This window comes from Crinia signifera, chromosome 6, assembly GCF_055691185.1.
Source record: "Crinia signifera chromosome 6, ASM5569118v1, whole genome shotgun sequence".
Taxonomy (NCBI): Eukaryota; Metazoa; Chordata; class Amphibia; order Anura; family Myobatrachidae; genus Crinia; species Crinia signifera.
In genome coordinates, this window is record NC_139222.1 from 133,324,968 (window position 1) to 133,350,694 (window position 25,727).

The 25,727-nt window shown below is 41.2% G+C and overlaps 1 protein-coding gene across 1 annotated transcript in view; it reads right to left on the reverse strand.

The window, feature by feature from the left end:
* Window positions 1–7,615: 7,615 nt before the first annotated feature.
* The window catches only part of LOC146009640 (uncharacterized), a 42,812-nt gene continuing 24,700 nt past the window's right edge, over window positions 7,616–25,727 (reverse strand). Inside the window, exons 12-19 of the mRNA XM_083150092.1 lie at window positions 24,864–24,911; window positions 18,941–19,006; window positions 17,443–17,599; window positions 14,366–14,524; window positions 14,152–14,277; window positions 13,708–13,922; window positions 11,256–11,287; window positions 7,616–7,719 (exon numbers count right to left, since the gene is read on the reverse strand). Of these exons, the coding sequence (XP_083006218.1) occupies window positions 7,616–7,719; window positions 11,256–11,287; window positions 13,708–13,922; window positions 14,152–14,277; window positions 14,366–14,524; window positions 17,443–17,599; window positions 18,941–19,006; window positions 24,864–24,911 (907 nt within the window). The remainder of the gene's footprint in view (window positions 7,720–11,255; window positions 11,288–13,707; window positions 13,923–14,151; window positions 14,278–14,365; window positions 14,525–17,442; window positions 17,600–18,940; window positions 19,007–24,863; window positions 24,912–25,727) is intronic.

The window sequence follows — 25,727 nt, forward strand, 5'->3', positions numbered from 1 at the left end:
CCCCAAAATTCCTGATGGCGGGCCTGAGAACATTTAGGACGAGTGATGGGGTTCTTTAATGATGTGCAGGAGTGCGGATCCTTAATGAAATTCAGTGTACACACCAGGCAACATAGTTAAAGTTATCACTCAGTAGGGTCCCATAGCAAAATGTGGAGGATGGCCTGCAAATACTTTTCACCATCCCATAGAAAAGTAGAGTGGAGCATGAACCCATACACAAGCTACTGAGAGTAACATGCAGTTCTGTCAGGTAATAGACAACTTGTGCTGCAAGAAAACCATTAGGGTAAAGTAGCACTTTGAGTGGTTAAGTTCAGCCATCTTGTAGGGATGGCTGTTGACCATCAACGGTTTTTGGCAGATGTGGAATACTTTTGCAGTCCATGGGGAATGGATTCTCTCATTGATGGCACAGCATAACCAATTTTTTCCCAAGGTGTCAGGGCACTGAGCATAACTCCACCCCCAAAACCCACAAAGCCCTAACCCCAGATTCTGATTTGCCCACAGATCACGAATGCAGCAGCTGATCGGGAGTTACAAAGCTTTTGTAGGGGCCCTGCTCAGCGGGTGGTAATACCGATTCAGGTGAATACAGGCTGTAAAGTAGGCCTTAATCTCACAGTGCAAAGCCCTACACTGTTAGTGAGGAGGAGTAGAGACATTGCCATTGTGAAAATTGCACAGAAAATGTAATTCCTTCAGGATAGTAATAATGATTCTTATTAGATGCTGCTTATTCCAAGTCCAAGGCAACACAGAGTACTGTATATTATGCTCTACCCGTCACAGTGAATTATATGTACCAGAGCAGCAGGCTTTCTTCAGTCTCTTTCCCCAACCAGGCTGAACTGAGTTATAGATTCCTAATACAGCCTTTAGAAAAGTTACACAGGTAAGCCCTGGTGTGCATACTGTAGCTAATTAAGTGCAGTTATGGAATGGCTGTTACTGCACCATAGCATTAAAAAAGTGAGAAATACTTCATCAGCAAAGTGAATATTATGATATATTCAGCTTTCGAGAGACCTAAAGTTTACACTGGGTATTATTGCACAGATGAATAGGGAAAAATATAAGCTAAATGTAGATACTTTTGTTGCGAAAGTTAACTAAAGAATGTTACAAAGTTACAACTAAAGGTCAATACACTGGGTGGCTGGAAAAATGCTCAGTGCATACACACTGGGCAATTTTCATCCTTTTCAGTGATTTTTATGGGGTTGGGTAGCTTTGCATATCAGGACCAACACCCGCCGGCGGCCGGCGATGATGAGGGGCATACATACTGGGTGGTTTTTTAGCTGAAAGCAGCTTAAATGGCAAAATTCACCCAGTATGTATGGGCCTTACCTGTCAGCTGAACAGTATTGTATTTTAATACAAAGAATAGGAAACTTTCCCCTTTGGACCATAACAGCCCACTGCTGCATAATGAACATACTTAGCATCAGTTTCTGAGCTGGGAAAACCAGATAAGGAGCTATAGGGAAGAGCGACATCACTAGCCTGGTGCGGGAGTGACACCAAAGTGCCGGCATTTCTGCTTTGATAGGTATGATACTCTCTTGAGCACATGGCTCCTGTCACACATAAAGTGCCAGCAATGTAGACAGCCTGATCTCCGGGGACAGCCAGCATCTCTGTGGATGCTGGACACCTCTCCAGAGTAATGAAAATAGGGTCCTGTGAGGCCACGCCCCTTCCATTTACACCACACACCCTTTTTTTTGGAAGGCTGCACTACTGGTCGGCAGGGGATGTAATTCCACCAAACTTGGTTCCAACACACCTGGTGATGCCTCTGATAAGGATTACAACTGTGTGCTCCAACGAGAACTATTTCATGGACACAAACTAGTACATGGGGCCCCATTAGTAGTAGTTATATGTGATCATTCCAAATTACCTTTATTAGTTTGCTAAGTTGTCGAATGTCAGGTAGCTTCATTGAAGCATTCCAGATAAGTACATTCCTACAATTACATCATAAAATGATTGTCTTCATGTAATCAAAATTGTATTGCATTGTGTTGTGAAATCACATTGATTTTTATGCTGCAAGGCTGTGTTATACTGACCTTGGGTGGGTGTCACATATGCAACTCCCAATGCCGGTGGTCAGGAGCCTGATGTTCAGAATGCCGACAGATCCTATTATTCTAACCCTAAAGCTAGCTCTAATCCTAAAAGATCCATCCCACAGCCAACCCCCACCATTTCATCCCGCAGCCTAACCCTCCCACTAATGCCTAACCCTAACCCTAAAATTACCCTTATCCCTAATTATAACCATTGAGATCTGTCAGCGATGTGAGTGTCAGTATTCTGGAATTGTTGGAATTGTTATCGCCAGGATCCTAACTGCCAGGACCCAGACTGGTACATTTTCAGCTACTCTCATAGAGGTAAATTTACTAAGATGGGAGTTCTATTGAAGATGGGATGTGCCCATAGCAGCAGTGGCGTAACTATGATTTGAGCACCCCCCCGCCGATAATAAAGCAGCGCCCCCCATGCCCCCCCCATCCCCCACAGATATACCTGTATTTGCTGCGGTGGTCCCGGCTCCCCTCCTGGCTTCATTCTGATGCTATGAAAAATGGACCCAGACAGTTTCAGAGAACTGTCTGCTATATGGGGGCGGACATTTTATGATGGTCTGTCTCCATAGCATCAAAATGAAGCCAGGAGGGGAGCCGGGACCACAATTACAGGTAAAGCTGCGGGGCATGGAGGGGGGGTGGGGGGCATTACAATAGCCCCGCAGCCCCCCGGCGCCCGCACTTACACAGTGCCTCCTTGCGACAGCGGGGGCCGCGGTGCTATTGTTACGCCACTGCATGGCAGCCAATCAGATATAACCTATTACATTCTAGAAGGTGCTAAATAAATACCATATATACTCGAGTATAAGCCTACATTTTCAGAACATTTTTTATGCTGAAAAAGCCCCCTCGGCTTATACTCCAGTGAGGGTCCCACTTGGGTCAATACGTTTTCTCAGTTTTTTGTTGTAAAATTAGGTGCCTCGGCTTATATTCGGTTCGACTTATACTCGAGTATATACGGTAAGTAGAATCTGATTGGTTGCTATACGCAACATCCCATCTTCAATAGAATTCCCATCTTAGCAAATTTACCCCATTGACTCAAATGCAATTGGTAACAAAGCTTCAGGGAATCATATTAACAGTTGTTGTACCAGTATCGTGGGGCAGAAGAATGATGAAATCAGTTTGGGTATTACTGCCCATTGCATTAGTAAACTATACTGTTGCTATCCCACAATAATGGATTTTTATAGCAGACTTTAAAAGAAAACCTTGCTGAATAAGCATTTGGAATCCTCCCCTTCTGGGGCTTTTATTGCTGTGTGTTTTGAGTGCAAATCTTAAACCCTATGCATTTTCTTTGGCAATGTGAATTAGCAGCCAATTAAATACTTTATGCGGTGTTATTACCTAAGACATTGTACCGTATTTCAGAAGATTTCCCATAGTCCAGAAACAATACACACTCATTCCTCCTCTAATACTGTACAGCCCATTTCTTTGTCATGAAAACCGGAAATTTCAGAACTTTAGTCAGGAATTTGTATAAAGTCTCACGCAAGATCCATATGTTATTTATATAAAGGTACCAGTCACCTCAATACTTATATGAAAAAGGAAAAAAAAATTGCGCTATAACACCAATGAGTTACTTAAAATAAATGGGGAAATTTAATAATTATTAAACTACCCTATTTATTTAAGTAACTCATTGGTGTAGTAGCGCTCTTTTTCTTTTTCTTGTATATTTTCTGAGGGATTGCTCTTCCCCTTAAGTAGCCGCTTTATGGCAAACCCCTTGTCAGTGCCCGGTTGGTTGCCCAGGCAACACCCATCCACCTCAATACTTATAGTTTTGCTTTCTGCACTTACAGTAACAATAATTTGTATTCCTGTTGTATACAGAAAGAATCCTGTACTTTTAATAATGCACCTGAACTTTAACAGTATAGGTTCTGGAAAACATAAAAGAATACTGTAAACCAGATACTGCTAAACAGACCATGGATATGGCTGTCAGCAAACAAATTGTGGGCATAAGATTCAGAGGTGAACGTAGATACTGCCGAGGCTGGGTCTTTTGGTGGCTGCCTCTCTGCAACTTTGTGCAAATGGCACTACAAACTCCTTCACTTGTGTACATTTGTGTGTCTGCATGTAAAAATGACTGAAATTCTGGCAAGGATGGGTTAGAGTTAGACTGCAGGGCAGGGTGGGTTAGGCACCAATGTGGAGGAGGGTTAGTGTTAGGCTACAGGGATGAGAGGAAGGGTAAGTACACTTATTGGACTCCTATCAGGACTACCTCCACTGATACAGTATGCTGCCATTGATATCACGACTGCTGCCATCCTGTCCACAAGTCATCTATATGTATTCCGTGAAGGAGTTTTTAGGGATTTATACGCATATATGTGCAGAAAGTAGAAAAACAAACCTCTGAAGCCTGCTAACATTGTCTGCAGCTCTACACCAGGCTTATACCCCTTTCACACCAGAAAATTCAGGGATCCACATGGGAATACAACCCAGGGATCATGCCGGGGTATTCCCGGGTTGGCCCCTTACACACCAGAAAAGTCCCTGCATTTTCTGATATGGGAAGGAGACCGGATGGCTGGAGAATGGCGGCAGAGGTGGGCAGGAGGTGGTTTGGCAGTGGAGAGTACTCACCCCGGGTTGCTGGTCCTTGGTGCAGGTTGGGATCCACACAAGCGGCGGGCGCAGATGACAGGTCAGACGGCAGGGGCAGATGACACAGCTCACCGGCTGCAGTGAGGGCGCCGGAGAGCTGTGTCATCTTCATCCGCCGTCTGTCCTGTCATCTGCGCCTGTCACCTGTGTGAATCCTCAGCCTGACTGCATACACTGAGGACCGGCAACCCGGATGAGTACCCCTGCCCCTTTCACACTGGCCAGGACCCCGGGTTCAACCCGGGAGCAACCCTGCTCACTATAATATATGAATGGATGATATCTATAATCTTTTGGCTCAAATAATAATAAATCAGTCCCTAGTGGAGTTTTGGATGTTCTAATGTAGCCTATTTTGAGATCCTCAGCAATATGCTTCTATATGGACTAATCAGGATTTAATAATTATAGAAGCTTTCAAATATATACTATCTTTACATAAAATATCTGATATCCTTTATAAATCATATTCTAATGACAATTTCAAGTAATTTACCAGAGCCGGGAAATCTGTCAGCTGAGGGGAGGAGCAATAAATGTCCAGCAGCAAAACATGGCATCAGAAAGTATCCAACACATGGGGAGGGGGAGGGATGGGGGTGGGACAGTAATCAGGGCACAGCTGGTTCCACCTTTTCACAAAGCTATTCCAATAGTTTCTCTGAGGGAGGAGAAGAAGTCGGCTGAGAGCTTGGACCTGGGAAGAGAACAATGTGGCATTTGATTGAAGAAGGGAGAAGGTGTATGTGTGTGTGTTACAGGGAATCAATTTCTTGATTGCCCCATTGACCTGGATCTGCCACTGCTGTGATACTAAACATACCTGAAATATACAATGTGTGGTGGGAGCAGCTCACTTCACTGCAGATAATCTTAATTGCCCATCCTGGCGGATAAGTATTATTTAAAACCTCAAAGAAATTTGGAACTTCCAAGAACAACAAGGGCATACAGTAGCTACCATAGGTGCAGGTAATGCAACTGATATGGGGCCCAGAGATTAGTTATACACTACCATTGGGTGGTACATAGGAGCCCTTACAAACTATTAACCTGTGGCCTATAATATACCTAATTATACCCTTGGACCTTATAAGGTTACAAAACATGAGCTGGGGCACTAAAATGTGTCACACTATGAAGTGGAGGCACTATAGTGTAGATACATATTAATTGGGGCACTCTAATGTGGCATAATATGAAGTAGAGGCACTGTACTGTGGCATAATATGAAGTGGAGGCACTGTAATGTGGCATAATATGAAGTAGAGGCACTGACATGTGGCATAATATTAATGGGCAACACTGAGAGGCTCTTTCAGGTGCATTTGGAGCTGCTATGCCATTTGCATTAATGCTAAGATTTTTGTCTGACTCACCACGAGAACCATTATGAATAACAGCATTCTTAATTGCCATATATAAGGGATTGGACTCAAATTATCAAATTTAGGGCTCCATTCTTTATCTACCTATATCCTTACCTCAACCTAAGACCTAAAAACTGACCCTTGGTTTAAAGTCTCCATTTTGTGTTGTAGTGCCTTCAATGTTAAAATCAGGTAAATGATATACAGCATACAACAGATAGAGACAGCATTTAATGACAATTTATAACAGCATTAAGCTTTCAAAGTCACACCAAATATAGAATTTATGGTACTTCTTTACTTTCACGGCGCCAGCATGGCGCCGCGCATCAGAGTCCCCTTGCGGGGCTCGCTTCACTCGCCCACGCTGCGGGCTCGGTGGCTCGCTACGCTCGCCACGCTAATTAAAATCAACTCCATGCCAACATGGATAGTGGAGGTATGAACTATCCATGTTGGCATGGCGTTAACTTAGTTTATTTTACTTAATTAGTGGCGAGCGTAACCCGGAAGTACGCGCGGCGCCATGCTGGCGCCGTGAAAGTAAAGAGGTACCGAATTTATCAGCGAGTGGAAAGTGGAGGAATATGGATGTCTTCTCTATCATGTAAGGAATGCATGAGGAAAACTATCCATCTGTGATGCTGATTAGGTCAGAAGGCAGAATAGTTAAGGTGCCCATACACGGTGCGATGAACTCTGTGCTTTTAGTACTAGATTGCATTGTATCTAGTACAAAAAGCATACAATGTGCTACAGCACCGTGCTTTTTGTACTAGATACGATGCAATCTAGTACTAAAAGCACGGGTAGCACATACTTTATGTGCTGTGCGATGGGATGTGAACAGGAGCACGCATCTCATCGCACTACTCTGTCGCACCGTGTATGGGCACCTTTAGAGCAAGATCTACTTTGCAGTGAGGTAAATAATCAGAGAGATGGTCTGGTGCTGAATCATTTGTCAACTGTAGTTGTAGTGTGCTCTCATACTCGCTTCCACAATAAACATGTAATATGGTGCGATTGCACACACCCATTCACACGCAAACATACATACTTAACTCCCCACACGCTCCCCCGCAAGTCTGTCCTCTTCTCCAGTAGGGCACCAGGGGGTTAAAAAAAATGCAAAATCTCACATTTGACAAAAATCGCCTATCACGTCTCGCCCCACATGTCCATTTGTTTTTATTAAATCTGAACATACAGGCGCACCAGTGTAACTACCTACCCACTGCTCTGTATCCTCAGATGCAATTTTGAGAATTTGTAACCAGTTAAATTGTACTTATTTGGTTAAGTTAAGAAAGTTAGAATGAACCCTAGTCTGTACTTTATGAGAAATGACAACAATTAATTGCATGATACAGTTTATTGGATATAACGGAAATATATATTCAGCCAGTTGCTTGTTAGCATTGATTAACTTTATTATATAAGCAAATGCAGATAATATCCTTTTAAAGATATTATAAATATTATTTTTTTTTATCACATTTTCAGCTTCTCTTCTGTTTCATTCACTTTCTGTGATACAACTTTGCCGTTGATAACTTCTTCAACGATGGTTGTGACTTTCCTGGTTTTATTTGATTCTGAAAAATGCATAGGTATTTGTATTTTGTTAGTTACTTATTATTCTGCTAATTTACAAACACTTACCCCTGTTTTTTCCATATTGCTTGTGTGCACCAAATTATCTACTCATATGCATGTATATTCTTTTTTATGTATATTTGCCTTATGTCTCCCTAGGCATGAAAAGGAGGTTTGAGAGTAATACACAAGCATAGGTTCAGCACTCTAGAAAGACATTCGGAAGAAATGGTGCAACTATACACAGTGTTGAAAATTAAAACCAGCAGCACTATCTACATTAGTTACCAGTGGCAGCTCCTTCCTGATTGTAAGAGGGGGGTTGGCTCTGGCCCAAAGAGTGGGCTACCCCCCCCCCCCCCCCCACTGCCGCTGCTCACCTGGTTTTCACTGCTGTGGTCACAGCACCTGTATAATACAGATGACAGGCACTGGGACCGGCGCATTCACAATATCGTCCTCGGTACTGCGCATGCGCATACCCTCAGCTTCTATGGGCTGCTTCGGCTGCAGCCCACAGAAGGCAATCACGATCCTGATGCCTGTACAATGCAGGTGACAGGCACAGTATCGGCCTCGGTCCTGCCCATGCATATACCCCTGGTCCTATGGGCTGTTTTGACTGCAGCCCATAGAAGCTGAAGAGGCAGCCCAGAGGGAGGACACACCTCGCAATGGGACTGCCTTGGGTGACTGGCAGGTCTGACTTCCAATAGTTACTACCAGTCACAATAAAGCCAGTGCAGTTTTACTAACTGCATCTGGCTTCAATACAGTGATGGATGTTACTTGGGGGGTAAAAACAACCTATGGTAGTTACTATCAGTGTCAGCTCCAGACAGTGGCGTAGCTTGTGTAAGGCCACTGCTTGGAGGAGTGGGGGCTGCGTGGGTGCCGGAAGCCTCTCACTAAATTGTCGGACGCTTGATGTCGGGACGGCCCTAGCGGCGGCCGGGGCTGATATTATGACAGAGAGCAAAAGCTCTATCATACGTCACAGCCTCCTGCTGCTGCTGCCGCCCGGCCAGTGTATGACAGGGCAGGGTGACAGCTGCCCCCTGGACCAATCTGCTTTCTGCCTAGAGCGGACAGCCAATTGCTAGGCATCATGCTGCTTTCCCTTCACAAGCAGCTGGGGAACCTCTGAGTCTGTAGTATACAGGCACGCCCGGCAGCTCCGTGAGTCCATGGCTGCACAGGGAAGAGGAGGACGCTCAGCCCCCACCATCCCCTGCTTGCTGTCTGTGTGGCCAGCAGCCCCACTTCACTCCCTGCCCTCACGGCAGCCCAGCCTAAGGCAGCAAAACAATGTAGGTAACTAACAAGCATAATAGGTGCGTGTGTGTGTGGGAGGAAACTAGTGTACAAAAAGTATTTTTACAGTGGGTTAGTGATAGGGATAGATAGGTACACACATATATGACTATCACCCCCATCGATTATATATTTATATGTATGTATATATATATATATATATATATATATATATATATATAGATAGGGGTGATAGTCATATATGTGTGTGTGTGTATAATGGATGATGTAGGGGGGTGATAGGCATATACGTATAATGGATGTGGGTGTGTGGGGGGGTTGCTACGCATATATGTATATATAGACGGGGTGATTTGCATACAATATATTCTGGGGGTCAGGATACCAAGACTGGGTTATGTGGCAGACCCACATGTGGTGGGCGCCTGGGCTGAACTGACAGACGACCCAGGCAGCAGTGAGTGCTAAGCTGGTCCCGCTCCGTGCATATTTAATGAGCGGGACCCAGCGCAGTGTATATTTAATGAGTGTGTCCCCGCCCCATGCATATGCTCAGCGCTCACTGCAGCCTGGGTCGCCTGTCAACTCAGCCAGCAGTGCCCATAGTCAATCGCCTCTCCCCTTTTTGGGGGGCGCCAGAATTTTTTTGGCAGGGGGGAGAAAAATTTCTAGTTACGCCACTGGCTCCAGAGGTGGATTACATCGCAGTTCAAAATTCAAATGGGTAGCCAAACTAACTGCCACCCTAAACACTGCCAAACATCAAAGGTTGGGACTCACTGGCAGTTGGTATTGTTCCCCTATTTGGATTCTGAACTGCACTGCAGCCCCACCTCTGGAGCTGCCACTGGTTACTATTGTATTGTTTTTTTGTTTTGTTTTTTTTATAAGGAACTGATTTAATGTAATGTGCTTTAGCTAATGAACTTGAATGTGATTTCATTTACATTAGATTTATATTTTGTACTTGTAGTTACTAATATTTGTAATAAAACATCTATTAACATGTATTATATTATTATATCATGTATAAATATGCCTTCAAAGGGAAATAATGAATACATATGTTATGTTCTGTGAGCTGCATTAGTGGTGGTCAAAGACACCTGGTGCAGTCAAAAGACACCTCAGTGACAGGAGCTGAGTGCTGCAAGTTAATATAACACTTGAGCACTTGGCTCCTGTCAGTGTGGAGGAGTTGGCATTTTGGTGCCCCATAGTCTTGATGGGTGATACCCAAGAGAGGTCCGAACCTTCCACACTCCTCTTGTGACACCACTGAGCTGCATTGTCATACTGTATGTTGTTACATACAGGACAACACTGAGTGCTAGTTGTGGCACACTCTTATGTGCATTCTATTAAACTGTACTATAGAACATTAGGACCCCAAATGTCAGAGAGTCATTCATCTGAAAACCAAAGAATCAGTATGCTAGGACAATGCTAGGAACCTAATGCTGTGATCAGTTGTTCTAGGACAAGAGTCAGTGCGCCATTGTTCTGGGTGTCATTGGGTCATTGATCCGAGAAGTACAATTATCACGAGTATATTTACGTCATTCCTTTGTGAATTCACTTGGCAGTGTGTCATTGCCCTGGTACTCTGTTGTTCTCAGGCAATAAACATCAAATGTAATTGTGCATTGCTTTTCTGCCAACTAGGTACCCCAAAAATAAGTGTTGTGAATCTACATCAAGTAAATCCCCACACTTCTGCACTAGGACACAACATTCTGCTCTGTAATGCTTTGTAAACTATATTGTCCTAGCATATTATTCATTTATATTGGCATCTGGCAGTGTGCTTTGTAAATACCAGAAGAGGTTCTAATTCATATTTTTACAGAAGTCTAGTTAAAATTAAATAATATTACTGAATGCTACACTAATACATTAATGGGGTCATTCTGGTTGGTTTGAAAAAGCAAACTCCTTCTTTAATGGACAAAACTATGTGCACTGCAGGTGGGGCTGATGTAACATGTGTGGAGAGAGTTACATTTGGTGTGTGCTCAACAAAAGTAACCTAAATTGCAGTGTAATAATAAAGCAGCGAGTATTTATTCTGCACAGATACAAAATAACTCACCCAAATGTAACTCACATGTTACATCTGCCCCACCTGCAGTGCACATGGTTTTGTATATTAAAGAAGGAGTTTTCTTTTGCAAACCAATTAGAATCACCATCTCAATGTCATTAAAGTGTAAAGTTGTCATGTATGGCAGACTGACTACATCCAATAATGCACACATACCTTTCACTGGAGCTGGCTCTTTGTAGTGCCATCTAGAAAACACACAATAATTTTCAATTATTTGATTGTAATATTCTTTATAATACAGTTTTCCTTTCTAAGACATGCAGGACTGTCAATAAGGTCTTTATGATACAACAATTTTTATGATACAATATCCCTTTCTAAGACATGCAGAACTGTGGACTGCCGTGCATCCATGGAATTATTGTGGATATTTACAATAATAATAAAAATACAAAACAGAGGTAGAGGGCATCTACTGGCACTTCTGTCTATAAAGAACTGCCCAAGTGCTGACTGGTTCTACTATTGGGACAGAAAATGTTTAGCGGTAGAGCAACACTAAGTGATGTCAATGACAAAAATAATTTAAAAAATAATAATAATATCCAGATGGAGTATAAAGTACTAATATAATAATGTCATGTAGTATAAAGTGATCAGGATACTGAGTACCAGCATTTAGTAAACAACCAAAATAAATACATATATAGGAATTGGAAATTTGTTACATTATGTTCTATTGCCAGTGGAAGGATGCACTGATTTTGCAAATCAATTTGCAACATAAAATTGTAGTGTGACATTTGCTAACAGTCATAAAATTAGCCTAATATCAATGTCTCAATGTCTCATCTTTAAAAAAGCAAATGTATTTTTTTAAAATAGAGATTAATTTATTTCTCTGCCAAAAAGTGACATTTTATTTTTTTAACTATTACATTTGTTTTCTATGTATAGATATTAAAAATAACAAAATGTGAAGCTACTGATATGATATATACAGTATATATAGTTTTTTATTTAATTTTGTTTTTAATGTGTTTGACAATAATCTCTTGTAACTGTCATTTTAGAAACACAGACTGTAACAGGGCAGTTAGGAGTGGTTACTTTATCTTGGTCAACTTTATCTCTTGGTAAGGGTAAAGTGCGCCTAGTGCTGGATTTCAGGGTGCGCTGAAATGGACTCTACATTATCTCTGGCCAAGGGTCTATTTAAATAAAGTTTGGTATTTTTTATTTTTTATTTCTGAAATCCAATCACACTTCATGTTGCATCTCAAATACATAGATTTCCAGTAATGATGAAAAGCCCAAAAATGGCAATTCAGTTGGAATTAATTGATTCCACTGCTAGCCCTCTCTCATACCCTCTAATATTCCAAAAATAAAAAATGACTTACAGTAAAATAGGCAACACTCCCAATAAGGCCCAGACACACCCTAGACTAAAGGGCTATACACACAGGACAATTACATCCCCATTTCTTAGTGATTTGACTAGATCACTTAGAAATGAAACAGATATCGCTCCATGTGTATGGCCCCAGCTACGGCAATGTGCATTCCTGTGCATTGCTATCACCTGAGTAGATGTATACTGCATGCAGTATAAATCTAGTCATCGCCAGTGGTCTCTCAATTGAGCACACTGTCTGCGACAGATGTCTCAGCGCACATCGCTCGTGCAGCACTTTGTGCTGAGCGATCTGTGATGAGCAATCTGTGCTTACATAGATCACTCAGCACACTGCTTCTGTTGCACCATGTGTACGGGGCATAACTGATCACAAGCTCATTTTTATCATGTATACACGTCCCATCTGGGCCTGTCTGAAACTATCAATTGTAGGGATAGTTTTTTATTACAGGTTGAGTATTCCTTATACAAAATGCTAGGGACCGGAAGAATTTTGGATAACAGATGATTCCGTGTTCCAGAATATTTTTATATTTCTGTATATTGATGTATCTTAGGGTATCTTGCCTTTATGTTGTACAAGCACATCAAACACATGAAATACACACAAATATAATTTATTTGTGCATAAAGCAAGGTTTCAAAACATGAACCAAAGTTTGTGTACTATCTTAGATACTGAATTTAAATGCCAAGCAATCCTTTTCTTGCACATATTTAGTTCCAGTAACATATCATGTCCCCAGTAGTGCTGTTACAGATGTCTCCAGATCTTTTTTTTTTGCAAAAATAATAGTTTTTTTTCCACTTTCTGAAATGTATGGTTTTAAGAATAATTTGGATAAGGGATATTTGAATGAGGGATACTCAACCTGTATTATAAATGCTATTATGTTCATGTTCTTCTAAGCAATAGAAAATAATTGTAGTGTATTGTTCCAGAAGTACTGTACATTACTGACTAACAATTTGCCTATTTCCTGCACCAGAACCACATATGGACAGTATGGATGGCAATGGTTAGCATTACTGCCCTAACTTTATGGCATGTGTATATTCTCTGTGTGCTTGCTTGGGGTTTTCTCTGGATTTCTTCCAACAATCCAAAAATATACCAGTAGGCTATCTGGCACCTGACACAAATAAACCCGTAATGTACATGGTTCTCTCTAGATAAATGGTTGTCTTAAAGGTCAAGCCGCTTTAGTACTGAACTGTATATATAATGTGCATTGTGACACTTACGCCTCTCCATCAAGTAATCTGCGGTAAGTCTCGATCTCCATTTCCAGACGAGTCTTGATGTCCAGAAGAAGTTTATACTCTGCATTCTGACGTTCCAGATCACTGCGGACCTGACTCAACTGTTCTTCCACGTTCCCTACATAGCCCTGTAGTTGTGCCAACTGAGTGCTGTAACAATTCTCTGTCTCAGACAATGAGTGCTCCAAAGAGGATTTCTGATAACAAATAATAATTGATTATTCTTTTTCTATTATTCACTTTATCTAAATATACATAAAGATGACACAGACCGTTTTCCACTTTATATGAAGCTTTATGCCTTTCCAAATGTTCCAATTAATCTCTTGTTGCATGCTGAGCAGTGCAATAGAGTCTACTCCACGTTTGCAATGCTTTGTCCATATAATTTGTATTAAAATAACCACAGAAGAATAAAATGATTACCATGGCAAGTTGTGCTTGAAGCTCAATTTCTAGTTCTTGCAATGTGCGCCTAAGTTCTGTCAACTGAGTTTTGTGAGACTCGACCATTTCGCTGCTGTGGGAAATCTGATGGTGCAGTTCGGCGCTCTACAAACATAAGGAAATGATGACAAACAAAGCCATAGTGTAAGATCCGCTGAAACATACAGTAACCCTAACATTTTGAGCACATTACCTTTTGTTTAAACCATTCTTCAGCCTTCTGTCTGTTCTGTTCAGCAATTTCTTCATATTGTGATCGCATGTCACTCAGAAGTTTGGTAAGATCAATACCGGGGGCTGCGTCCATTTCCACATTAATATCACCTTTCTGTCCTCTAAAAGCCTTCATTTCCTGAGAAACAAGAAATAATCCATGTTTCATTTACAAGAAAAAAATAGCTAAAAACACAAATTTAAAATATGGTATCATATTTACTATAAAACTAAACTACTTTCTTGGAATAATCTGGGAAATGTAACTTTAAATATACTTTATTAACATTATAATGCCTTTATGTAACATTATAATGTCTTCAGTTCATTTTATGCAACATTACAATGAGCAGGTCCAGGGGCATACTTAGATATATTGCAGGTTCTAAGGACCCATATATATCACCCAATGGTAAAAAATTATATAAAAAGGCAACTATCCCTTTAAACTGGGACACTTATGAATGTCACAAGTCATGTGGCTGACTGACTTCATGTCTGCATTTCACCTGATTTTAATCAGTCACAGAACCTGTGTAATCCATGAGAGTCCCAGTTTAAATGGATAGTATGGTAAGCCTATATATCCTATATATAAAACATGCAACTGTGACAGGAAAGGTGGCCCCTCTTAGCTCGGGACAACATAGCAGCTGAACTCTCTGCACCTATGTTAGAAACACCCTTATCTAGATCTATACATGTCCTTTTTAAGTTAAAGTACAGCATACTTTCTTAAAGTTTACATGAATTCAGAGTTACTTTAACACTTCCATGGCAGGATTTCTAGAGGGGGGGGTTTCCAAATTCAGTGCACAATCTCGCACTCTGTACAACATTGGAGCAATGCGGTAGATGGTCTATAGTATTGGCTATATCAAACATTTAAATAATATAATAAAAGTTAAATAAACCATTATAATAAACACACAAACATAATGGAACTAGTTCTGCACTTTTTAAGCTCACATTCTACCACCTTATGGTAAGACTCCTGTCTAATCTTTCTGGTAGCTGCTCTATGGTCTACTGCACTGATGGAGGATTGATAACAATAAAGTTAGAAGATGCTACCACTGGGCATGTGCAGCAGCTCTCCTCTGTCCCTTATACTGCATAATATTGTAATTGTTGTCATAATTTTATCCACTTGCCAAAAGGAGGGGGGTTTCTGGGCAACTGGAAATCCCCCCTGCGTTTGCCTATGAATGGGTACAGGGCCATTATCATATTACTCCTGGTCTTGTGTAGTAATTTGCAAATGAATTCCAAAAATATTCAATTTAAGTAAAGCCAAGTGTTCTGAATAAAAATCAGATCACTTTATTGACTGAGTAATTTTACAAATCAAGTAAGAGTAAGGGGTTGATCCTATTTACACCGATGTGTGCGATGATTCGCTGAGTGCGAATCTTCACAACACCAGGTGCACTTTACGGTGGGCCGAATTCGCTTAATTTGGGTGCCGTATTCACCGTGAAAATGTTACCCAAGCGGCAACTCACACCTTTCGGGGTTAATTGGAGGTGCTTAGGTGCCCAGGATTTTAGTGACCCGGGTTAATTGCAGGTGCTTAGGTGAAATCCTGGGTAGATCCTTTTAGGCATACGCTAGTCCCAGGTTGATGCGCGTTTATGTGAAAACATCTGGGATTTCCCCATAAGTCTGAAAGGAGTATCAGACTCTGACACATGGGTTAAGGCTAGGTAAGGATAAAGGTTCGAATTAAAACTATTATCAGTTCCAAATTCAGTGCACAATCTCGCACTCTGTACAACATTGGAGCAATGCGGTAGATGGTCTATAGTATTGGCTATATCAAACATTTAAATAATATAATAAAAGTTAAATAAACCATTATAATAAACACACAAACATAATGGAACTAGTTCTGCACTTTTTAAGCTCACATTCTACCACCTTATGGTAAGACTCCTGTCTAATCTTTCTGGTAGCTGCTCTATGGTCTACTGCACTGATGGAGGATTGATAACAATAAAGTTAGAAGATGCTACCACTGGGCATGTGCAGCAGCTCTCCTCTGTCCCTTATACTGCATAATATTGTAATTGTTGTCATAATTTTATCCACTTGCCAAAAGGAGGGGGGTTTCTGGGCAACTGGAAATCCCCCCTGCGTTTGCCTATGAATGGGTACAGGGCCATTATCATATTACTCCTGGTCTTGTGTAGTAATTTGCAAATGAATTCCAAAAATATTCAATTTAAGTAAAGCCAAGTGTTCTGAATAAAAATCAGATCACTTTATTGACTGAGTAATTTTACAAATCAAGTAAGAGTAAGGGGTTGATCCTATTTACACCGATGTGTGCGATGATTCGCTGAGTGCGAATCTTCACAACACCAGGTGCACTTTACGGTGGGCCGAATTCGCTTAATTTGGGTGCCGTATTCACCGTGAAAATGTTACCCAAGCGGCAACTCACACCTTTCGGGGTTAATTGGAGGTGCTTAGGTGCCCAGGATTTTAGTGACCCGGGTTAATTGCAGGTGCTTAGGTGAAATCCTGGGTAGATCCTTTTAGGCATACGCTAGTCCCAGGTTGATGCGCGTTTATGTGAAAACATCTGGGATTTCCCCATAAGTCTGAAAGGAGTATCAGACTCTGACACATGGGTTAAGGCTAGGTAAGGATAAAGGTTCGAATTAAAACTATTATCAGTTTTGGTTTTATTATTATTTTTTAATATAGATCAAATATATTTTAGTACTAAGGTTTTAAATCAACTCCTTTGGAATAATAGTCTCCATTTTTTAAAACAATTGGTCTCTTGTTTTTCAGGATATCAGGAACAAAGATACTGTTTGTATTTAGGCCCTAATGCTTAAAATCAAAACACATGCCCTTTACATTGTAATTTATTTAAATGGCCATATATATACAGTACACTGACTGAAGAGTTGTATGCCTGAGTAATCTATTCCAAAACTGTAAGAAACATGTTACTGTAAGGGATTCACTTTTATATGTCCACATGGTGCAGGTACTGACAATTAGAATGTCAACATTTTAGCTATGTCAACATGGTAAAATTACCTCCTCATGGTTCCTCTTCAGGCAGTCAATTTCCTCCTTAAGGCTTTCCAACTGAGATGCAAGGTTGGACTTTGTGAAAGTCAATTCATCGAGCAACCTACGTAGGCCACAGATGTCTGATTCAACGGTCTGATGAAGACAGGCCTCATTCTCATACCTAAAATAAAGCTTTGTGTGAAACACATTTTGCAAATATGTACATACATCGCATTTACAAAAATTAAAGGTAACTCCACTTAATGAATAAAACAATTTTGCCCAATTAAAACCCTTATGCAGGATACACTAATTTCTGGGATGACTTCTGATTTTTTTATGACTTATACTCATAATAAGCAATGAATAAAAAATACATGGCTGTCTTTAGTCTTTACTACGAATCTTGTGTAATAAAACTTACCTGCCTTATCAGCATATGTAATCCATGGAACAAACTATACACTGCAGCTATTTATTTTGTTACAAATATTGCTATCAGAGTGGAGATATATCAAACATTCTAAAGAGGACAAGTGGAGAAATAGCAACCAATAAGGTTTTAAGCAACATTTTTCAAGTTTCAATCATTGTTCAATGATAGCTAAAAGCTGGTTGCTATGGGGAACTTTTCAATTTGTCCTCCCTAGATGGTTTAATATACAATGTCTCCCCATCAATTATTCACATGACTGTGAAATGCAGCCATTTTTATATTTAACTATTGATTTTGAGCAGATTATTTTAACTTTTCAAAATGATGACATTATATTGTAGTGTTCAGAACAATCAATTTCAATTTAAAATGAAAAGCTTTTTCCATTGTATTATTTTTTATGAGGTGAAGTTTTTATTTGAATAATGGTGCTACTTTCAAACATGTGTGCAGTTGACGTTTGTGCAAAGTCAATGATGAATACTAAACAACGTTTCAGTCAATTGAATCTGCAGTTATTTTTGATATGATACCCCACCTGGAAGCATATTATTTTAAGGTAGACTTTTGGGTCTGTCTCTCCCTGTGTGGAGAGTTTGTTTTACTTACCCCATCTGTCTTTATCTTCTCCCCCATCCCCCTCTATGTGACATTTTTTGTGTATGCATAATAGATCTATGTGACACATTCTCTGGCTCCCACTTCCCTACGTAGAGAAAGGATAGTCCTTCAGCATTATATTCTATAGACAATTTTATGGTCAGGAGCAAAGAATACTGGAACATTGCTTTAATAATGCTGAAAAAATTATATTTGTTCACTTATTATTATTGTATGATAAAATATGTTCACGTTAAGTTGAATTTGGAATTGAATTGACTAATCTTGTAGCCTTGTAAGCAGGGACCCCCTACCTCGATGTGGGTTTGTTTCTACCAAGTTTTTTTATCACTGTTGTTTCCAATTGTAAAGTGCATCGGAATATGCTGCACTATATAAGAAACTATAAATAAATCAAATAAATAATCATTGTATTGAACTAAAGTCCCTACATGTAATCTTTGAGTGCATAGTGGCTTAACTTACTTAAGTCTGAAGTCTTCTGCTGCCAATTTGGCATTGTCAATTTGCAGGACAAGTCTGGCGTTGTCTGTACTTTCAGCTAGGATCTGGGAAGGACACGAACATCCGCAAAATAAGAAGATACAAAGAAAATGTTAGTGTACAGTATATATATTTTAACAGTTGCCTCTTTGAAACTTGGATAACACTTGTTTCCTACAACTTGGACTTCTCACTCTCAAGTTATTGTTCAATGTATTTTGGACTTAGAAAATAAAATGTGTTTTATTTTTTACTTGTAGCAATTAGCTGTCTACTGTAGTTGTTATAATTATATTTTCTAGTACACAGTGTAATGCTTATGTTATACAATAATAACTGTGCCAAAACAATATTAGCTGGATGACCTGAAAGTTTCGAGACTGACCAACATTAAGTCATTCATCTCTCTATGGTCAGAACTTAGAATATGCAAACACTTATTTTCATATATTTCTTTAGAATTCATGAAATTTCTCCCTTCGTTTACCCTGTTTTTGAGGTCTTCAATGATGCTGAAGTATCTGGTGTAGTCTGGAATTGTTTTCTGCTGGTGCTTAATGTACCACTCCTTAATTTTTGCTTCAAGGTCAGCATTGGCATCTTCCAGGGCCCTCACTTTGTCCAGGTAAGAAGCCAGTCGGGTATTCAGGTTTTGCATGGTCTCCTTTTCGCCACCATGAAGAAGGCCATCATTTGCATTGAAACTCCCAACTCCCCACTGATCCGATCCTTTTGCCAGGTCAGCAGCCATACTGCTAACTCTGTGACTACTGCCACTTCCACTCACTGAAGATCTTATCGATCCACTTTTCCAGGTACAAGACATTGTGTATAATGGTAGATCCAACTTCTGCAGGCTTCAAGGATCAAATCGCAGAGCACAACTTAGTTGCTGTAGAAAAGGAATATTTATACCTGTCAGTGGGGTGGGTGTAGTATTCTCTTTTCTAATTTTTTACTATAAAACAGCCTATAAATCTTAGCTGGATTAATGTAAATTGTACCTGAGAAGTATATCCTCAGATTTGTTTTTTTGTTTCTCTGAAACCCCTTAGGCTGTCTGCCTTTTTTATTGTTAACGCTCAGCTTCTTGGTGTTAAAAATTTAAATCTACTGCTTTTTTTATTAACTTTGAAGTGTGTCATGTTTTCTACAATTTCTTTGTCTGTAACAATGATAACAAACAGACAGTAAGGAAAATAATTATTAGGTGCAGTTTTATATACAGCATTTCTAAAGGTCTGTCTAGCCAATATCTTCGGTATTACCTGCCTTTTTGAAGTTCCCAGTTTCGTCCTGCTGTATGTTCAAAAACTGTATTTCGTTTTTTTTTTTCATTTGTTTCTTCATTTCATATAGGCCACTTATTATATGTCTGCATTTTATAATGTGACAGCCTTGTGTGCGGGGGCAAAATCATTCAATGGGCGCCGACCATCGCAGATGTAAGACACCTCTCTGTTGTCTTATATTATTTATTTATTTATTTATTTATTTACCGTTTCTTATATAGCGCAGCAGATTACGTTTTGTTTTACAATTGTAAACAGGGTACTTATATGTTAGTCGGGCACCCGGCTACGGTACGCTGAGAACGTTCTCAGCGTAGCCATTGCCGGGTGCACGACTAACATATGTGGGATTCAGCGGCTGGGCAGCAGGCGGGCAGCGAGCAGCGGGCAGTGGGCGGAGGGGGGGGGGGCATTATACTTACCATCCACGATATCCCCTCCGGCACTCGACTCCCCGCATCGCGGCCGCCATGACAGTTCTCCCCGGGTACGCTATTAGCGTTGTCACCGCTGGGGGAGCATCACATGGTTTCCCTGCTCCCCCAGCGGTGACTACGCTAATAGCGTACCCGGGGAGAACTGTCATGGCGGCCACGATGCGGGGCGACGAGTGCCTGAGGCGCCGGGGACATTGTGGATGGTAAATATAATGCACACTACACACACACACTACACACACGCACACACACAACACCCACTAACACAATCATATCCACACTACACACACACACAACACCCACTAACACAATCATATCCACACTACACACACACACACAACACCCACTAACACAATCATATGGCCACTATCCACGTCATACCCCCGGTGTCCACGTGGGCTTGGAGTTAATTATAGAAAGTGTGGCGAGCGCAGCTAGCCACCAAGCCCGAAGTGTAGCGAGCCATGCTTCGGGCTCGGCTGCGCTAGCCACGCTTCGGGCTCGGTGGCTCGCTGCACTCGCCACACTTTCTAAAATTAACTCCGCGCCCACGTGGACACTGGGGGTAGAAAGTGGATAGTGGCCATATGATCCTTTATGTATTAGCTGGGCATTCCCTTGGCCCCTATGACAGCCTGCTGCCCCATGCTCCTGTCTACCCTGCTGTGTGTGAGTGGCTGGCGAATAATCAATTCTCCATGCCCACACACTGACATAGGTTGCACATGCGATAAATACTTATGAACATGCGCAGTCTCTATAAATGGCTTCCCTGTGCGAATGCGCAGGGGAGCGATTCATCTAGAATCACCCACAAAATGTGATATTTCCCTACAATGAGGTGTCACATATGCACTTACTTTGTGTAATGAATTTTATATATTTTCTTTTGGCCCAAATTTATCCAACTCTTAAAGAGCCGCAGAAGAAGTTCATTATTTTTGTGTGTCACATGAAGCCCACAAGTCAAGGCCCGCAAATATTAACTATGTTGTTGTTGTGCTATAATATCATTAGAACTGTGACATAAATGGTCCTTCACATTATTATAGAATATTAACTAGAAACAGCTAATCATTGTGTAATGTATGTGTGTGAACTCCCTGTGTTACGTACATAGACAGAATTTCCTGGATGTACTGTAGAAAAGCATGAGACATGAGTGTCTCTATCACAATGGCTTGGCAATCATAATGCAGACTCACTGCACAAAGCATCTGATGTTTGCTTTCTACTTTATTTTCTTGTCACCAGATTGTGAAGCATGATAATGAAGTGAGTAAATTATACAGGGATGTGTTGCATAATTTTAAATGCTTGATAATTATGAGATCTGTAGCATTATAATGTATGTCATCACTAATGGAATATGTATTAAGCAATATATATATATTTATTCTCATTGTTAAAATGTAATATTTTTGAGGCACCACAAACAGTGGAGTACAAGGAATATACATAGTAACAGTGAAATCTGACACATCAGTACAAATTGACATGGATGTCCTCTTAAGGTCAACATACATTAGTCCGACTTGTCCTAAGGAAAGGTAGGACCTGAATATCCCTGCAGCTCCCCAGGAGAGGTCATATGCGATTAGGCACTTCATATGCCAAGTTTTGTATGTGATAAATCCCCCCCACGCCCACTGCCGTCCCCCATCCGGCTCCGGGCTGCACATAAGATTTAGCAAATCACATGTAGACGGGATGTCTACATGTGCGATTTGGGACAGTTTCATGGCCTGATTCACTTGAATCGGGTGAAATCGTGCCCAAATCACATAGGCCCTTATTCTGATTGACGCGGACTTTACCGCGTACTTACGGATCGCGTCTTTATGGCGTCTGCGCATGCGTGGAGAACGCTACGCGCATGTGCCACGCCTTGACTCGGTACCAGTTCGGCCAAATCCCGTCCAAAACTGTTCACCGCTATCATTCGGGAAATAGGGGCGTATTATGGGCGTCATGCGGAATGACACATGGGCGTAGTTTCAAAGTGGGCAAAACGGGGCAGAAACATGGGCGGACACGGGGGAGTACACTTATGTTGGGGGGCGTACATTCGGAAACCACTCCGAATGCACGCGATCAAAAAGGGCAGAAATGTGCGGTGTCCACAAGTGTACTATTGCTTTGCGGACACCACTCGTTCATGCGGTAGGCGAACGTACGCCTAATGACTACAACCATTAACACCTGAACCCAATAGAATCTACTCCTTTACTCATTACTCACTAATAGGACGCTTGTCAGTGCTTTAATTGAAACCATTGCTGCTTCAAGGAACCCGTACTAAACACCCACATATGCTGTACTTGTCAGACACTTTCAAACTGCTAACAATGGACATGACAGAATATTAATACTAGCAATACACATGTGTATTTGACATGTACTCATGAAACCACACACATTGATTCCAATTCCAAATAAGCAGTTTTTTATGAGGATAGGTAATTGAATAAGTGGGTCATGTGATGTATTGCAGAAGATACTTCATAGTGGGTTGTTTGGCGTAAATACTCCGCTTACGTGCGGTAGCACCGCTTGGCTCCCGTTCGGATGCGGTATTCCCGAGCATACTCTGTAATACTCTGTAATACCGTGCCGAATCGGAGTGTTTCTCCCGCACACGCATGCTTTGTATGTCGTCCGTAAACACGCCCTGTTCTTAAAGAGTGAGTCCGTCCGAATGCGGAGGACACGTGGGCGTTTCGACGGACGATGGCCGCATGCGGCAAAACGCTGTGGCGTGCGGACCGCTCCGTAAGAATGCGGGAATTTCCGCACAGATCAGAATAAGGGCCATAGTGTATTACATCTTTCATACATACGCCATGTAACACGCCTTGTAACTCGCACTATGGCTTCTTGGCATTGTAAGTGGCGTATTTGTACCCCATCAATGAAGCAGGGGATTAATGTGGATCTTTTTCAAAGCCACCAAATCAAGGTCCTTACATATAAATAGTGCATTGCTCTATTCCCTGTAAAGCCAGTAGGGAACCTACCTGATTCCCCATTTATACCTGCCAACTTTCCTGATTACAGTGGGACAGTCCTGCAAACTGTAGACTGTCCCACTGTCCCTCCCACAGGTGGCAGTGTCCCGCATGCGCGTGTGGGGGGGGGTGGGATTGGAGGTTGCTAGAGATCACCGCTGCTCTGTGAAGCAGCTGGTGATCAGAAAAGGGATGTCGTGTGTATACACATGGCATCTCTTCAGTTCAGGAATGGAGCGAGGGGCTGCTCAGCTTCCAGGGGAGTGCTGGGCATGCCCCTGAAAAGTATAAAAATGTTGATCATCCCCCAGGCTGATGCGCTCCGGACCCCCACCCCATTTGAGTCTTTATGTCTGAACTGCCCTCTACGCAGGGGCTTGATTTCTTCTGTCTACTCAATGTTACTCACAGCCACTGCTGTTTCTCTTAGCCGCCATGAAAGAGATTGGGAACTGGACCTGGGGCCACCACCTGATGGCTCTTGCTGGGATGAGGTAGGAGAGGGCATAGCTAAAAGCTCTATCTCCACCTGACTCAAATAAACATCTTACAAACTATACTAAAGATGGTACTATACCCCTGTGAGGCTCTCCAAAATGTTTCCCTCTTCTAGCCCTGTGTGCTGGCGAAATTGTGGCCATAGGGGGACGCTATTCCATATTTGGTGGACGTGTCCTTCTATTTCCCCTTTTTGGACTAGGATAGCTCTGCTCCCGAAGTCTATCTCAGGTATCCCACTCCCCCTAGACCCATGGTCGTTCCTACTCGCTTGTCCTTTCCCAGACTTAGACTCATCCTTGAATAAGCTCCTGGACCTCTTCCACCTGTAACCTCTGTCCGCTCCTAGTGTGTTTCCATGGCTGGAGTAGATGTCTCTGCTGTATTGAGCTGCCCCTGCGCTCCCGCGGGACTATACCTCTTTTTATACAGTAAGTTTTTCCCTTTGTTTTTGTATCTTCAAACAACTGCAATTCGTATTTACCTGAATCTCGTCATATATACAAGGAACTGTGGTATATCTGTACCTGACCCTCTTCTCCCACCTTTTTCACTCACCCCTGTCTTTCCCTTCTCCCCCTCCCCTCCTCTTACTCTTCCCATTCCCTGTCTGTGCCCTCCCTCATGGTTTCCTTCTTATTTTTTCTTGTTTTAATGTGTAAAAAAAGATAATGATTTTTTCCTTATATCTGATGTGATTATACTTTGTATTGATTCTCTTAGAAAATAAAGAGTTTAAAAAAAATGTTGATCATGGTGGTAGGCCACGTCTCTTCTTCCCAATGCCATGTAGCCCTGCCCCTTTTCAGTACAGCCCAAATTTAGATAAACAGAAATTGGGAGATATGCCCATTGCAATGGGATTTAGGGTCCTGCCATCCCATCTGAAGGGACTTTATATATTATACACATTTTATATTTATTTGTAAAGTTTTTTTTAAATTATTTTTTCATATTTTTATTTAATTTACTTTATTTTTATTTTATTTAATTGTTTTTGTGTGCAATTTAATGTGTACATCTGCTTATGTGTCTAAAACCAAAACAGAAAAAAAACTGACAAAGGCGCTCGGTTCAGAGAATATAAATACATTTCGGCTGCAGTTTAGAAGGGTCTGCTTAACCCCTTTGTGTTATGTAGAAAAAAAGAAAAAAGTAGAAAACTGCGCTAGACATATATAAACAATAATCATGTTAATTTAATAAATATTATACACTGGCCAGTGATATCATAAAACGATTATAAAATCTAATTAGACGATGCAAAAAGAACTAGACATAGACATACATTTAACACAGAATTATCCTTGATTATTAGTATAGGTGGATTAGTGGTGTTAGGATCTATTAAGTCAATAGTCCTTTTTGTTATTGTAACTTGATGTTAGTTTGTCAAAGAGTCAATATTAGTAACATCCTTCTGGGTAGGGATTCACATAAAGTTCATGTCTGGCCAGACTTTGTTTATAGCAAATACCTGCACTTGTTTAGGTGTCCCTTGTCTTCTCCCAGCTGCTGGTATTATTTCGATCCA